The following is a 16,552-nucleotide window of genomic DNA, read 5'->3' as shown; positions in this document are numbered from 1 at the left end:
AACTTTTAAAGAAACTGAGAGGTGGAACTGAAAACAGAAGTAGATTTGAGGTTTGGAATGGAGCTAGTCCTCTCCCCGCACCCCCCCCCCCCAAAAACAACCTGGCAACCACTATTTTGAAACACCATTACTTTCAAAATATACATATATATTTTTAAATATAAAGTTGCACTCAATTCCACTCAAAGTGGAAACAAGTGTCTGTTTTTAGTACCTTGGCTAACTATTCAGGGCTCAAAAAAATCTAAATATTTTTTGGAAAAAGAATCATTCAAATAAAAAACATTGAAGTGGAAATCTAAAGGTGTCTGGCTGGCTCACTCAGTAGAGGATGAAACTCTTAATCTCAGGGTCATGAGTTTAAGCCCCACATTGGGCATGAAACCTACTTTAAAAATAATTAAATAAAAAAGTAAATTTAAAAAAAGTGGAAAACTAAAGTATTTTCCTATTTTGTAAATACACCTATTTTTTTTAGGGTTCAGCATACAAATTCAAAATTCTCCATCTAAAAACAAGAGAGGGAACAAGTTCTGAGTATCTACTGTAATGGCTACCCTTCCTGTCATGTGTGTTCCCTAAAATAGAAGTCAATTTAATTATTCTACCCTTTTGCTTATGAAATAGTGAGATATTTCAAAGATAAAAAAATAGTCCCACTGGCAGAGCTGCCAAAAATATATTTACTGTCCATGGAAATAATTGTCTACATTCCTTTTTCCTTTCTTAAGAAAAAAATATACACACATTTAGTGCCTATACAAATAAAACACCTATGGAATAACATAGTAGTACAATGCTTCTCTGTAGGATCAATACATACATGAAAAACAACACACAAATCTCTTTGAGCACACAGACTACCAATATCTCTGGGCACACAGACTGAGAAGTTACACTGGAACATTTATGATTTTGACTTCTACCTCTTCTTTTATTTAAAAAATCTAAAAAGAAACATAATTTCCTACAAAATACAGAAATGACACTTCATGTGATTATTCACAGTGGACTTATTCCTTAGTAACAATTATTTATTAATAATGCAGTAAACTCCCACATACATAAAAGGTTAAGAATGCTTTGAAATTGAAGCTTCCAAACTACGCTTGTAATCAGATTCTATTCAAGACAGATTAGGCTAAATACACATTATTTTGAACACAACAATAACATTCAGAGTTTGATAACCTATGCTGATGTACTTAGAAAGCCTACACTGATGTACTTAGCTTGAATGCTACAATACCTATAATGATAAAAATGGTTTTTATTTCACTACTCTACCAATACGATTTGGATATTCAACTCCCATCTTAAAAGTACTTCTCTACTGAATACAAACCCAAGTATCATAAACATAAAAGACAAAGATTTGCCTACTAAAATCATTATCTAGTTGTCATCAAGATGTCAGTTACCCGCATTTCAAAACTAGCTTTAAAAATACTTTAAAATGATCCCCCCAATATTAATCTAACAATTCACATAATAATCTAATCAGACTTGAGTTACTGTACTCATTTAAATTACTTGCCACAGCAACAGTTCTCACCAATCAGAACTGTTATTTGAAATTCTTTTTTTTTTTGAAATGTTATTACTTCACCAGTTTCAAAATCTCAGCCACTTATTTTTAGATACAAGGGTTAATAAGACATTTCTGCATCTAATACACATAACTTCACAGTAAAGGCTTTATTCCCCCTTAGGAAACAATTCCCATATTCTCTTTTCTCTATTTACCAATTAGGGGACACAACGTGATTTGGATTTCAACACTTAAAGACAGTAAGTGACAATATACGGTTTGCAGAATGAAAAATTAAAGTTTCACAATTTTAATAGGCGTAATTACTAGACTGTGATAAATGGGCTGGGCAGGTAAGATTATCACTCCTTTCAAGGTCCAATTCTTAAACCACCTGAATTCTTCTGGCCAAAGCAATTAGGAGCTTAAAACATAAAATCTCTAAGTTTACAGTATGCCCTTTTTCAAAGAAAACAAGTTACCCTAGGAAAGAAAAGAACACTTACATTTGGAGCATGACCTGGTTCAAAAATACCCCATCAACCAAAGCCACATATTCATCCAGGTTGGTCCCATTTCCTGCAGCCAGAGGTCCAAACGTTTTAACCTAGAACGGAATGATCGTCAGGACACGAACGCCCATCTCCCTTCTCTGCAGCCACAAATAATGCAGCAAAAGATACAATAAATAACACCCTACTTACCCAAGTGACCAAGGGGCTGGTCATAAACTGCTCCAGGAGGGGAGTAAAAATTTCGTTCTCCATTTTACAGATAATGTATTTGAAAAAGGGAACTACCACAAAAATACGCCTAGGGAATTGATCACTAAACGTTGAAGAAGTAAGTAGAAATCAGTGAAAGTCCATTTTGGCACAGGAAGAAAATCCCATCGTGGAGGGGAGAAAAACTCTCCCTCCTCAAAAAACACCCCAGAGGGGAACAAGCCGAAATCCCAAGAAGCGGCTTCGACAGCAGCCACGAGCGGCAGCTTGCGCTGGAAATGTCTGTACCGGGCGAGGAGGGGCAGAGAAAAGGCATCTGGAGGAGGAGGAAGGGAAAGGGGGCTGGAGCAGCAAGACAAAAAGCCCGTCAAGGTTGCCTAGCTCCTGGAGGAGCCAGACCAGCGAAGCTGCCCGCAATGAATTAATCCCAACGTGGGCTAAATGAAATACCACGTTAGATAGTATGTTGAGGGTTCCGAGCGGCCACCAGGCTCGACCTCCGCGTCCCGCTCAACACGTTCCACCCACCAGTGGGCATGGAGCCGCTACGACCCGCGGAGCCTCGCCTGCCCGCAGCCCCTCACCAACGACAGGCAGGGCTCGCCCCTTCCCCCCGAACAGACACCATCCCTCCGCCGACCTCAAGCCTCGCTTCCAGCCCCCTTCCCCTCCCGGGGGGTGGGGGCTTGAATGTGTGTCCCTAACCCCCCAGTTTCCTCAGCCCCGTAGCCTTTTCAGCGCGCCTCTGGGAAGCCCTGGCACAAAATCACCACCGCGCTCCAGCCTCCTCCACCGCCCTCTCTGGAGGAGTCGGAGTAACGGCCTCAGAACCGCAGTGCCGCATCACACCCCGCTCCACGCCGCCCAACCAGTGCCGTGAACCCTCCGTCAAAGGGAGCGCGCTTCTCCCTCCGCGCCCATATCCTTCCGCCGACTCTCCGCCCCTCCCGCGCCGCAGCCTCTGGATTGTGGGAGAAGAAAACCGCTGCATGAGCGCGCTCCCGAACGAGCGCGCCCCCGGGGACGGCCCCGCCGCCGCCCAGATTTTGGCGGCGGGCGCAGGCGTGGACGCGCGCTCCATGCAGCTGCTGCGGTGGCCGGCCCTAGCTCGCGCCCAGGACTGTTGCCAGGGCGTGGGGGGCGGGGATGGGGAAGGCAGAGGAAGGGGTCTGTCTGCTTGGTCGCTCATGCTTAATTATGGTTTATTTCCTCCCCGAGTGCCTTCTTTGATGTGTGAAGGAGAGGGAACGAAATCCTTCTCTTTTAGACATGAGGGATGCAGACAGCCTTTTTCGGACAGTTTGATCTGTTCAGCGTGCTTTTGCCCGCAAAGAGTAGAAAAAATGCAGCAAATAGCAAAGGAGGGACTTGAGCCTCAAACTTGGTTTTATTTTTTCTTCTTCTCCTTTTAAAAATCCAGTCCACTAAAGCATGAATGCTTTTCAAAGTTGCAAGTGAATGTAGTAGGATTTTAAATAACCAAAGCCATCTTTCAACACGTTGGTTTTCCCTGATGGGAGCAAACGTGGTTCAGACAATGTTGTTTGACTATTTGGCCATTGAAAAAAAATCTAAACAAAATCAAGAACTACTAAAAGGAAACATTTGGAAATCATCCAAGTTGGGTGACAAACAGATTACATACTTGTCATAAATCTCTATGCGATGCACGACTGGAATCATCAAAGTAATTTTAACAGTTGCCCAGCAAAATCCCTCATTTTGAAGGAACATAAAAATCTTTTCCCTGGTACAAAATGGGCATGTAAAACAATTTTTTTGAGAAAATAAAGATAGTATTACAGTTTTGCTGTGTGTGTTGTTTACATAAATCTACTTTGAATACTTACCTGATATTTTAAAAAGTAGCAGGAAAAATGTTTTATAACACTAAGTTATGATACAGAAAATTTTCTTGATTAGGTGAGAGCCTGGGCTCTAGAGTCTTCCTGTCTGCTTCAAATCCAGGCTCTGATACTTACCAGTTGCGTGAGCCTCGGCAAGTAAGTGAACCTCTCTCTGCTTTACTCTCTTCAAAGCGGGACTAATAATAGCGTTAAATTAAATGGCAACCTATAGTGAGTGCTCCATAAATATTATTGATGTTTTCATCATTATTTCCCCCAAATGAAGGATATTTAGGAAAAAAACTTGAAATGTAACCTTCCTACTTTAGTTACAGGAGAAAGGATCTTGCTGTGGAGACCAGAGAAATGCCCTTCCAAAATTGTCTTAATTAAAAGGAGGTTGCATTGATGTGGCACTTTGCATGTTGTGTACACAGTAGAATCTCGCATTACCTGACCAGTACGCAGCTTTGGGTCATACTGATTGCTAGCAATCTTTTCCTTCTGCTCTTGATTTTTTCTTTCTTTTTTCTTTAAATGTTTATTTTTGAGAAAGCACACGCGCATGAGAGAGGGGCAGAAAGGGAGACAGCGAATCCCAAGCAGGCCCTGCTCTGTCAGTGCAGAGTTTGATGCGAGCCTCTAACCCACAAACTGTGAGATCATTACCTGAGAGGAAATCAAGAGCCAGATGCTCAACCAACTGAGCCCCCCAGGCACCCCTTGATGACTGTTTCTTAATCATAATCCTTTGTTTGGAAATGCAGACCAAAAGAGAGCTGACATCAAGAAGAAAGCATGGCTTTCAGAGCAGCCCAAAGCTTGACTTGCCCACTTTTCTTCGTAATCCCTCAGAAGGTCAACCAAACAACATGGAAGTATTCATGCCTTATACTGTTTATCTTCAGACAGACCCACCTGCTTCACTCATAAATGAAAAACTCATAGTATTAACACAAAGTACAATAAGTTAGGGGCATTTTGGACAGATATAGATAGCATTGTGTATCCAGTTTAGTGGATAGCTAGCCCTCAGAAATCTGGATTCCCCTCTACAGCCAAAAGGCCCCAGATGCTTCCTGGTCTATCTTTAGCTTTTACACACACACACACACACACACACACACACACACACACTCAACAAAGAAACATGAGGAGTTAATTGTAAAAACAGAAAGCTTTAGACCAGACTGAGGTCTGGAGTAACTTATTTGAAAACCTACCAATTCACAATTCTCTAGCTCAACAGCAACCTTAGAAATGCTTTATAATATCTCAAGAGTACAATCAGGAAACTTCTTTGTCTGGCACAAAAGGGATTGTACATTATACACAATTTAATAGTCCTTGAATTGCAACATCCTGTAAGATAAAATCCAAAAGTTTCCTCCTAACCTCCTTTCACTTAGGAAGAGATTACTCAAGATTCCTTCCAGGTATTTTTGTCTTGTACTTGGTAGTCATTTATTTGTCTTGAATTCATTCTTTCTTAGAATATTGAATCCAACAGGAAAGGACTTTGGAAAAATCATACCCATCTGACTAGGGTCTAAGTTATTTGCTCTGCTCTCTTCCAATCAAAAGTTAAATGTTTGGGGGGCGCCTGGGTGGCTCAGTCGGTTAAGCGTCCGACTTCGGCTCAGGTCATGATCTCACGGTCCGTGAGTTCAAGCCCCGCGTCAGGCTCTGTGCTGACCGCTCAGAGCCTGGAGCCTGTTTCGGATTCTGTGTCTCCCTCTCTCTCTGACCCTCCCCCGTTCATGCTCTGTCTCTCTCTGTCTCAAAAATAAATAAACGTTAAAAAAATTAAAAAAAAAAAAAAAGTTAAATGTTTGGAATGGACCATGATCCCATTTAGGAATCACTGGAGAAAGATTCTTCCCTGAATTTTGTAATTGAGGCTTCCCCCGCAGATTGCACATATATAATACTACCTGTATACCAAAAGTACCCACATTTACATCTGTCTTGACCTACTATGGGAACTGATAGACTCACTGCAAACCGGGTTCCTTGGTGGCACATATTTATAAAGCTAATCACATCCATAGGCTAGTATAATAAAAATAACACAGAGGCACCTGGGTGGCTGAGTCAGTTGAGCATCTCACTCTTGGTTTCAGCTCAGGTCGAGCCCCAAATCAGGCTCTGCGGTTACAGTGGCAGAGCCTGCTTGGGATTCTCTCTCCCTTCTCTCTGCCCCTCCCCCACTCACCCTCAGTGCGCATGCGCATGCGCTCTCTCTCTCTCTCTCTCTCTCTCTCTCTCTCTCTCTCTCCCTCTCCCTCTCAAAATAAATAAATAGGAGTGCCTGGGTAGCTCAGTCAGTTAAGCATCAGATTCTTGATTTCTGCTCAGGTCATGATCTCACAGTTCATGAGTTTGAGCCCTGCACTGGGCTCTGAGCTGGGCTCTGGGCTGACACTGAGGAGCCTGCTTGGGTTTCTCTCCTTCTCTCTCTCTGCCCCTCCCCTGCTCACGCTATCTCTCTCTCTCAAAATAAAATTTAAAAATAAATAAATAAATAATAAACTTTAAAAAATAACACAAACACAATAGTAGAATGGCACCATTTTTCATAATAGCCAAAAAAATGGAAGCAGCCCAAATGTCCATCAACTGATAAATGTATGAAATGTATTATATCCATACAACTGAATATTTTGGCATTAAAAAAGAATGAAATAGTGACGTAGGCTACAGCATGGATAAACCTTGAAAACATTATGCTAAGTTAAAGAAACCAGTCACAGAATACCACATATTGTATGATTTCATTAATATAAAATGTCCAGAAGAGACCAATCTGTATAGACAAAAAGTAGATTAGTGGTTGCCTAGATCTGGGGCAGTTGGGAGGAAATGGGGTTAGAGGCTTAAGGATGCAGTGTTTCTTTTTGAGAAAATGAAAATATTCTTAAGTTGTGATAGATGCACAGTTCTGTGAATATACTAAAAATCATTGAATTGGATATCTTACATGGATGAATTGTCAATTAATTTTCCAAAAAAAAAGCTGTTTTTTTAAAAAAAGAATGGCACCATTACTTCATGAATATTTAAAAAGAAATGCCATCAAAACTCCATTCTCTCATACAGTTTTCAATAAGGTCTTTAAGTCCTCTGGAACTAATGAATAAGATTTTAAACTCACTTGAGAACATAGAAGGCATACGTTTTACTTTTCTAGTTTTAAGACAAATATTATACAACGAGAGAGAAAGAGAGGAGGATTAGGTACGTGGTTTAACTTTTCTGAGCATCAGTTTCCTCAACTGTGAAGTGGGCATACTGTTTTCAGTTTTTACTGGGCATCTGCTTAGACACTGGACTTGCTCTGTCCCATATGTCAACTGCACAGAAGGAAGGAAACTTGAAAAGAGATGACAGGGCAGAGAGAGGGGTCCTCTTCTCAGCCCACTTTCAATGGTTCCTCTCAAATGCCCTGATGCTGTGTTGCAAACAAAGTGAACTATCACAAATTCACCACTATATTCTATGCTATCACACCCATCTGGAATGTTCTTTTCTGCCTCCTCACCAGGTCAACTCCGATTTGTCCTTCAGGATTCAAGTGCCACTCTGTGAAGCATTCATTCCTCTTCCTCGGGTCGAGTTGACCACTTCCTCTTTTGTGCCTTGCATAGTATCTAACCACTCTTTATTTCTGTAACTTGCTTTCTGTAATGGCACGTATTTGCTGATGTGCTCTTCTGAGAAGATGGGGAACTCTAGGAGAGTGACATTTTAAAATTCATCCTTATGTCCCTGGCATTTAGGACAGTGCCTTGCTATTTTGGGCACCTTCTATCAATGTGTCAAAGAGTCTTCTTTCAACCATGGTGACGACTTTAAATTCCTAACAACTGGCAAGAGCTCATAGCAGAGCAACTTCTGAGAAAGACTATTCTAATTAACTTAATGACCTGAAGGAGGCATAAGCTGGTGATTACTGCTTGCCAGTGAATTTAAAGAACTAAAAAGACATTGAGATCATAAAATAAATGGCTTTTGAGATAAGTTTTTCCCAAGTCTATATAGTTTTTTTTTTTTTTGAGAGAAAAGCTTAGGAGAATATGTAAACATCATATATTCTTTCATTTCTCAGCATCATATAATGGTATTTATCCTTTTCAGCACCCAAATTGTTTTTCACTTGTTATCATTTTGATGCAAATCTTCTAGAAAGTTGTCATAATTGTCTAAGCTTTATTGGACAGCATATCCTGAAGAGAAATTGACCTTTTATTAATCATATATGTCCTCATAATTGACCTAAATGATTGTGTTGTGCTTCCAATATAATTACGCATTCACGGGCTCTTGAGAAGTGCATGAATGTTTGACCTACATTCACAGGCCCAAGACAACTATGTTTTGAGTTTTTAATTTTACATTGAATAGCTTTCCTGTTTTCTCTCTTGGCTTTTGGTTTTTGTTGCTGACAAGACCTCTACTGATAGTCCCCATTCTAATTTGCTGCTTCTCGTTTTCTGTTGTGCAGGGAATTCACAGATTGTTAAAACGGGCTAGAAGAATTAATAAGTTTTGAGCGAGAACTTAATGGGCTCTCTTATGACTAAAGTGCATGAATTTGTGATATGCCTAAAAGTGTCTCTCGGTGTAATGTTTTTGCTTACTTTCATTCTCTTGGTCTTATTTAGGTGAGGTGGTGCTACCCTATTCCTTTAACTAGTTTGCTGTGATAGGACATGAAATAATCTTGTAAATTAACGGTTACTTACCAGGTATTTCCAGGGTGTGATTGTCCTATCATGTGATCAGTTCCTCATGTTTGCTTGGTTCCTCCTTTAATTCCTTAATCCCATGCAGTAGGTGGTGACTCATTCCTATTTCCAATGCTGCTGATGGAAAGTTACTAAGCAAATGGAAATCTGATTACAGGAGAAAATCACAAGTATAGAAAAGGACAAATTTTATAAAATGGATCTTTAAAAAAATTGTTTTTAACATTTATTCATCTTTGAGAGACAGAGCATGAGTGGGGAAGGGGCAGAGAGAGGGAGACACAGAATCCAAAGCAGGCTCCAGGCTCTGAGCTGTCAGCACAGAGCCGGACACGGGGCTCGAACTCACGAACTGTGAGATCATGACCTGAGCCAAAGTCGGATATTCAACCGACAGAGCCACCCAGGTGCCCCAAAATGGATCTTTAAAAGGTAAAAAAACCATTCTCTTATTCTGACTGTAAGCCTATTCCCAACCTCTACTTTCTACCCATTTACACCCTAGAGACAGGCATCAGCAATACCTATTAAAACCTAGATAAAACAGAACCTAGCCAGAGCACCTGGCCGGCTCAGTCAGAGGAGCATGAGACTCTTCATCTTGGGGTCGTAAGTATGACCCCCACATTGGGTGCAGAGATTACTTAAAAAAGTAAAATCTCAGGGGCACCTGGGTGGCTCAGTTGGTTAAGCGTCTGACTTTGGATCAGGTCATGATCTCATGGTGCGTGAAATCGAACCCCACATTGGGCTCTGTGCTGACAACTCAGAGCCTGGACCCTGCTTAGGATTCTGTGTCTCACTCTCTCTCTGGCCCTCCCATGCTCATGCTCTCTCTTTTTCTTTCTCTCTAAAAAAATATATCAACATTAAAATAAATAAAATCTTTAAAAAAAACCAGAACCTAGCCTATGTCAAAATAAATGATGGTTCATTAATAAAATAGACTCATTCCATGTGGCAGGGACTACCCTCACAGTAAAGACCATGGAAATATAATTGACAAATTACATACCATAACATGAAAGCTTAAGACCTTCTAATAAAAAAAATATGAACTGGTTATTCTTAAGTATAATAATACCATTTTTAGAGCATCATTTGAATATGCCACATGGCATTCCCTTCAAGGTAAATCAGGAAGTGGGTTTCTACATAAAACATTGGTGCTTTTAGGCTACTAAAAATAAGTGTGGGCTAAAACAATTAAATGCTTCTAATCGTAGAAAAACTGTAGATTTGTTCTCATACAAAATAATGCAAATTAAAATTGATAATAACCATTATAAATAAGGAAATTTGAAGACATTTTATTTCCTTCTATTGAATGAAAATATGAAGATCTATAAAAAATGTATACACTGATATATGAGATGATGTATTTGATGTTCTGCTGTTGAAAGTTAAAATTCACATTAAACTTAACAAATTGTTTAATGTAAATGTTTTTTATTTCCTAATTTTCAATCAATATGTGTCAGTTGGATGTTTTATTTAAATAGTAGCTTGAGAAGAATTCTCAGATTCAATTTTATTTTGCAGATTTCATAATTTAAATACCTGTTTTTGGTTTCTTAAACTAAAATTGCAATATAAAATATTCAGTTGCATGGAACTAAACATTTTTGTTTTGTTTTGTTTTGTTTTTAAAGTTTATTATCTGTTGGGATGAGCACTGGGTGTCATATGGAAACCAATTTGTCAATAAATTTCATATTAAAAAAATAATAAATAAAGTTTATTTATTTTGAGAGAGACAGAGAGCAGGGGAAGGACAGAGAGAGAGGGACAGAGAATCCCAAGCAGGCTCCATGCTGTCAACATAGAGCCCAGTGCAGGAACTGATCTCACCAACCGTAAGATCATGACCTGAGCTGATATCAAGAATTAGACACTCAACCAACTGAGCCACACAGGCACCCCTAAACATGTTTCATATTTTAAAAATTACCTTATTTTCTCATTATGAAAATAATACATTTCATTGGCATGTTTGGAAAAATCAGTGATATAAAGAAAAAAACAAATAAAAAATCAAACCCATAATTCTACCACTCAGAGATTAATATATCATTGCATTTATTTCACATTATTTTTAAAAACCTTACCACTCTCACAACACCATTAGAAAATATAACAGTGATCAAAATTTGAATATGTCTCTCAGCTTAAATTAATTCATGATCCTGAGATCAAGAGTCACATGCTCTACCAACTGAACCAGCAAGCACTTCTTCAAATGCATTTTTAATAATGATATTCATCATATGTTAAATATGTAGAACTGCCAGCTTACCAATTTTTATTTATGTATTTTTAAAAATTTGTTTATTTGGGGGAGAGTGCAAGCAGGGAGGGGCAGAGAGAGGGGAACAGAAGATCCAAAGCAGGCTCTGCGCTGACAGTCTGACAGCCTGACAGCAGCAAGCCCGATGTAGGGCTCAAACTCGCAAAACGTGAGATCATGACCTGAGCCAAAATCCGTCACTCAACCGAATGAGTTGAGCCACCGAGGTGCCCCCAGTTTACTGATTTTTAAAACATCAAACCTCAAATTCCCACAACCATATCTAAAACTTGGCTAATACATCTTGCAAAAGAATAAAAATGTATTCTCTGGGTTTAGAATAAAACTGAGGTTATGAGTTCTATATTTGTCAGAGCATTCTCACTTTCTTGATTCATGAATCAATATTTATTGAGCTATCATATGTGTGAGATAGCATATGGAGCAGACAAGACACAGAAAAGATTCTATCTAAATGAGGCCAAAAGAAATAAAATGGCAAATATATCATTCAATAGGTTAGTTCTAGAGGGGGGCAGACTTTTTCTGTAAAAGGTCAGATAGTAAATATTTTAGGCTTCGTGGGCCATAAGGTCTCTGTTGCAACTAACCACTTTCATGGTAGCATAAAGCAGTCATAGATTGTGTGTAAAGAAATAGGTGTTGCTGTGTTGTAGAAAAACTTTATTTACAAAAAAACAGTGGGTCAGATTTGGCCCCTAGACTATTGCTTGTCAACCTCTCAACTAGTATTCACTGTATTTACACTGGATACAAAACAAAACAAAAAACAGGATTGAATTCTTTTCCAGTCAATTAATTAACTTTATGAACAATTAAATTGACCATCCAAGTGTATTGTATAATTATGTTCTGGAAGTGCAGAAGAGTTGGTCTTCAAGTTGCTTGGAAATGGAATTCCATTATTCTGGTGCATCAGATATAGTTCAAATTGCTTTCAATCTCTCGTGTTACCATTGAAAACCTTTCCTCAGATATAAAATTATTTGGGGAGGGGGTGGAATTCTCTTGAGTTCCAGCAGGAAACAGGGGGTACTCCGGAAGTGCCTAACTAAACAGAAGTTAGAAAAAGGGTAACTTAGGTGTGGGATGTTAAGTGAACCAACAGAGGCTGGTAAAGCACCCAAAGATGAGCAGTAGCAGGCATCTGCTTCACCCCTGGGCCTGAAGGGGCAAGAGGAGGACACTGTTATCAGAATCCTGGAAGACCATACATAGTCTTGTAAGAGGAGCCACCGGATAGGAGCTGTGTCCACAGAGAATGGGGCCACTGCCATCATCATGATGCAGAAGAAAAAACTAGGAAAGAATATCCCAATCTCTTTGTCCTTCTCACTCATATTGCCAGCCAGTGCCCCCCACTGCTGAATACCATGAGAAGCAGAGAGCAAGAGAACCCAGATGATGCAGTCCACGGAGGTCAGCCTCCTGGTACAGAGAAAGAGAGATTGAAACTAAAGGCCCCAAAAGAAAACTATCTAGCACAGAGCTGCATGTGAAAAATGAGGAGAACACCTAGCACTATTTTTACAGATCCTTTCATGGCCATACAAGATGGCAATTCTTTTCAAACTAGAAGCTTAAATCTTTGGTGGAATGCCATGATGAAACAGAGGGAGCTGATAAGTGTGTTAAAAATAAAATGCCATAAAATTTGTGGCTTATAGCTTGACATATATGGTCCATTAATGCGAGGTATAAACCAAATCTTTTTTTTTTAACTGACAGATATATAGCATCAGAGCCCTGCAGTGTCTTGCACACAGTAGGTGTTCTATATTAGTTGAATGAATAAATTTGTGAAAATAATTAATTTTTCATAACTTTCATTTAAATAACTTGATTTGTAAGTAGAAGGAAATATAATTTATTAAAAGATATTATTTTAAAAGAAAATAACAAAACTGGGGTAAACAAAACCAAGGGGTACTTGATTCTCTTATCTGTGTCCTCTACTCAACAGAAACTGGAAGCACTGCATACAAACCAACCTTCACTAAACCCATTCATCAACGTTTATTTAGAATGTATTCCTATTTCAGGGGCACCTGGGTGGCTCAGTCAGTTAAGCGACCCACTCTTGCTTTTGGCTCAGGTCGTGATCTCACAGTTGGTGAGATGGAGCCCTCGGTGGGGCTGTGCGTTGACAGCACAGAACCTGCTTGGGATTCTCTCTCTCCTTCTCTCTCTGCTCTTCCCCTGTTCTCTCTCTCTCTTCTCAAGATAAAAAAACATTTAAAAATTTTTTAAAAATAATGTATTTCTACTTGAAATCCTTATTCATCATTTTGTTTAATAAAAGTAAAATGGATAACAAATCAGAATTAGGCCCTTTACTTCTATTTGATAAAGTTCAATTAGCATCTTCCAAAATCATTGTGAAATAAACATAGTGGTCATGGTACTGGCTGCAATAATGTTAGTAGGTAATGTCAGCTACATCTTCTATATTTCACAATACATTAATCATGTGAAAACTTTGAGTCTTAATTAGGAAGATATTGTATGTTAATGTCACCTTTCATAAACTCATGCCCAGCTTCTGTGGAAATTTACTAGCATAAGTCTAAAAAAACAGATTTCCAAGTCCTGCATTGGGTATATTTTGATTCCAGACGGTTTTAGATCTCACCCCTCTTCTTTTTAATTTAAGATATGGCAATAGTATGTCAATTATATTACAGCTACAAATAATTTTTGAGTTTTGGTAATTCTGAATTAGTTACCCAGGTATTTCTGCCTTTTATATTTTCTCTCTCTCTTTTTTTTACTATGGCCCTATCTAACTCATACTTGAATTTTTTTTTTATTTAACAAGGGTCATAAGAACAATGGCCATATTTTTCCTGTAGCACAATGTGAAAGCACTTTTCTTTTACTCATTTTGCAAGGGCATATCAAATTACATGGAATTGGCAAAAGTCAACATGATTTTGTGAAGAGCAAGTCCTGCCAAACTAATTTCTTTTCTTTTCTTTTCTTTTTTAACCAACTGCAGAACCTGACAGATGGTATAGTAATGATTACCTCTACAAAACATCATCTGTGTCTACTTACTGGCATATATATCATGTGTTTTTAAACATAATGTGGTGCTCAAGTCTGAGGTGGAATCACGAAAGGAATGCTTCCTCTCCCCTCATTGCCTCTTAAATGCTGACCTCAGCATAAAGGCGTAAATGAGACTGGAGTTGGTTATTGAGTGCGCCAAGTACACACACATTGTAGATCATCCGTTGTCTCCAGAGAAGCAGGAAAGTGGAATTCTACCTGTCCTAGAAATCAAGTGACTTGGTGCTACCAGGATGTCTCACAGTGTAAATAACATAATATCCCTGTACTTCTGCATTAAAGGATCCCCTCTTGACAACTACTACAAAAAAATCTGGCCACTGAGAAGAGGCGAAGAAATTAAAATTCACCAAAAAATTCCTGCATATTTCAAAAATAACCTTTTAGTAACACTTGATGCTTTCTGAACTTGTGAGAAGCACCATTCACATGCTGCAATGTCAATATTAAATTTTATCTGATGTGTTTTTTTTCAATGAGAACTTCCTGCTGAGTTCCTTTTCTTTTGTCCGTTCAGTGAATATGCATTTTGAATATTTATTATGCACCCGGCACTAGGGATATAAAAATGCATAAGATGTTTCCTTATGACACATGTACCTTTATGGACATCAGAGTCAGCTAGGAAATACAGACCAACGTTATTCTAAAATACTGCAATGCATGATATGTGCTATTTACAGGAAGATTTGATGGAAAATCAATAAAGCCTTCACAGAGAGGTGACTTGTAGCTAGGCCTTGAATGAAAAGTTGACATTCAATGGGGAGAAGAGGTTCAGGGAATTTCAGGTGGGAAAATGATAGAAGCAGTGCATCAAAATACAAAAGAGCATGATGTGTTTGGGGAGCCATGAATAGCTTCCTGTGGCTAAACTATACTTTCCCAGGGGTGGAGAATGGTGGGAAATGAAAGTTGAATTCATATTGTAAGAAAGTGAAATATCATACTAAAGAACTGGCCTTTATCTTATAGGCAATAGGTTCAAGTGAAGCTTAAAAAAAAAAAATCAAGATGGGGCGCCTGGGTGGCGCAGTCGGTTAAGCGTCCGACTTCAGCCAGGTCACGATCTCGCGGTCCGTGAGTTCGAGCCCCGCGTCAGGCTCTGGGCTGATGGCTCAGAGCCTGGAGCCTGATTCCGATTCTGTGTCTCCCTCTCTCTCTGCCCCTCCCCCGTTCATGCTCTGTCTCTCTCTGTCCCAAAAATAAATAAAAAACGTCGAAAAAAAAAAAATCAAGCGAATGAGATCAGATTTCTCCTTCAAGAAGAAAATTCTAGCAGCGCCATAGTGGGTAGTTGGAAAGAGGTGAGACTGTAGGCAGAGAAACCAGACAGGAGTTCCTCCTACTAAAGTTTTATAGATTCAGCTTATGCTGCTTTTGTTTGTTGCAAGTTTAATAGTGACTTTCTTGAACTTTGTTGGTAGACAGGAGATTATGAACACTATCACCAGTCCAGCAACTTGTTCATGTTGCCCTCTATTGGCAGAAAAGAAAGGAAATTACTGTCTAGGACATTATCTCATACTTCATTAGCTGACAATATTTCAATTTCTATTGCAACTGTGTGCCAGTAATGGTGCCAAGAGTAGAGGATACAAAAAAGAATCTCAAGAAACTCATAATATAAGAATAAAAATAAAATTAAAATACCATTAATGTAGTGCTCCCAATTCATAAGTAATATTAATATGTGTCATACAAAATATAAACACAGCCAATTCACATCTGTGTATTGAATACATCTCAATATAGTCAGTATTAACCACACTAACAAAAACTATAACTTATATTTATGTAAGTTAACTTGTAAGAATATGTCTTCATTGCAGGAAAATCTGACACTAAAGATAAATACAAAAAAGATAAAAAAGAGAAAGGAAAACAATTGGAAAAAAATTCCACTCACAATCTCATCTACCTAGATGCTTTCAAATTATCATACTCGCACACTCACACACACACACACAAAATAATATCATAGGCAATATATATTATTCTTTTTCCCCACTTAACAATACAGACATTACATGCAATTTTATATACATACATGTATTTGTACATATACATATACATGTATACATATATAGAACACATAATCTACAATATACATACAATTCCTGCTTAACAATAAACCTATATTTGCATGTCAATAGAAAAGCTTTTAGAATATAATTCATATGAGATGGAAACAAATTAAAATTTTTCCAGGTTTTACAGATATTAACATATAACATATGTAAGTTTAAGGTGCACAATGTGATGATCTGATACACATATATATTGCAAAGTGATTACCACAATAAGGTTAGATAGCACCT

General features: G+C 38.6%; 1 protein-coding gene across 8 annotated transcripts in view; it reads right to left on the bottom strand.

Annotated features, from left to right (window-relative positions):
- CCDC88A (coiled-coil and HOOK domain protein 88A) overlaps positions 1–3,150 on the bottom strand; it is a 138,883-nt gene extending 135,733 nt beyond the window's left edge. For 3 of the 8 annotated variants that reach the window (XM_078444485.2, XM_078444487.2, XM_078444486.2), the window contains exons 1-2: positions 2,236–3,144; positions 2,038–2,138 (exon numbers count right to left, since the gene is read on the bottom strand). In XM_078444485.2, coding sequence (XP_078300611.1) covers positions 2,038–2,138; positions 2,236–2,298 — 164 coding nt within the window. In that variant the 5' untranslated portion in view covers positions 2,299–3,144. Of the gene's footprint in view, positions 1–2,037; positions 2,139–2,235 lie in introns of all 8 variants that reach the window. The other 5 variants (XM_078444493.2, XM_078444492.2, XM_078444489.2 and 2 more) reach the window with 5 other exon arrangements.
- Between the last annotated feature and the right edge of the window lie 13,402 nt (positions 3,151–16,552).

Source organism: Panthera onca, chromosome A3, assembly GCF_046562875.1.
Source record: "Panthera onca isolate mPanOnc1 chromosome A3, mPanOnc1 haplotype 2, whole genome shotgun sequence".
In the NCBI taxonomy this organism is placed as follows: Eukaryota; Metazoa; Chordata; class Mammalia; order Carnivora; family Felidae; genus Panthera; species Panthera onca.
Note: the sequence above shows the minus strand (reverse complement) of the source record. Positions and strands in the feature narration are given on the sequence as shown.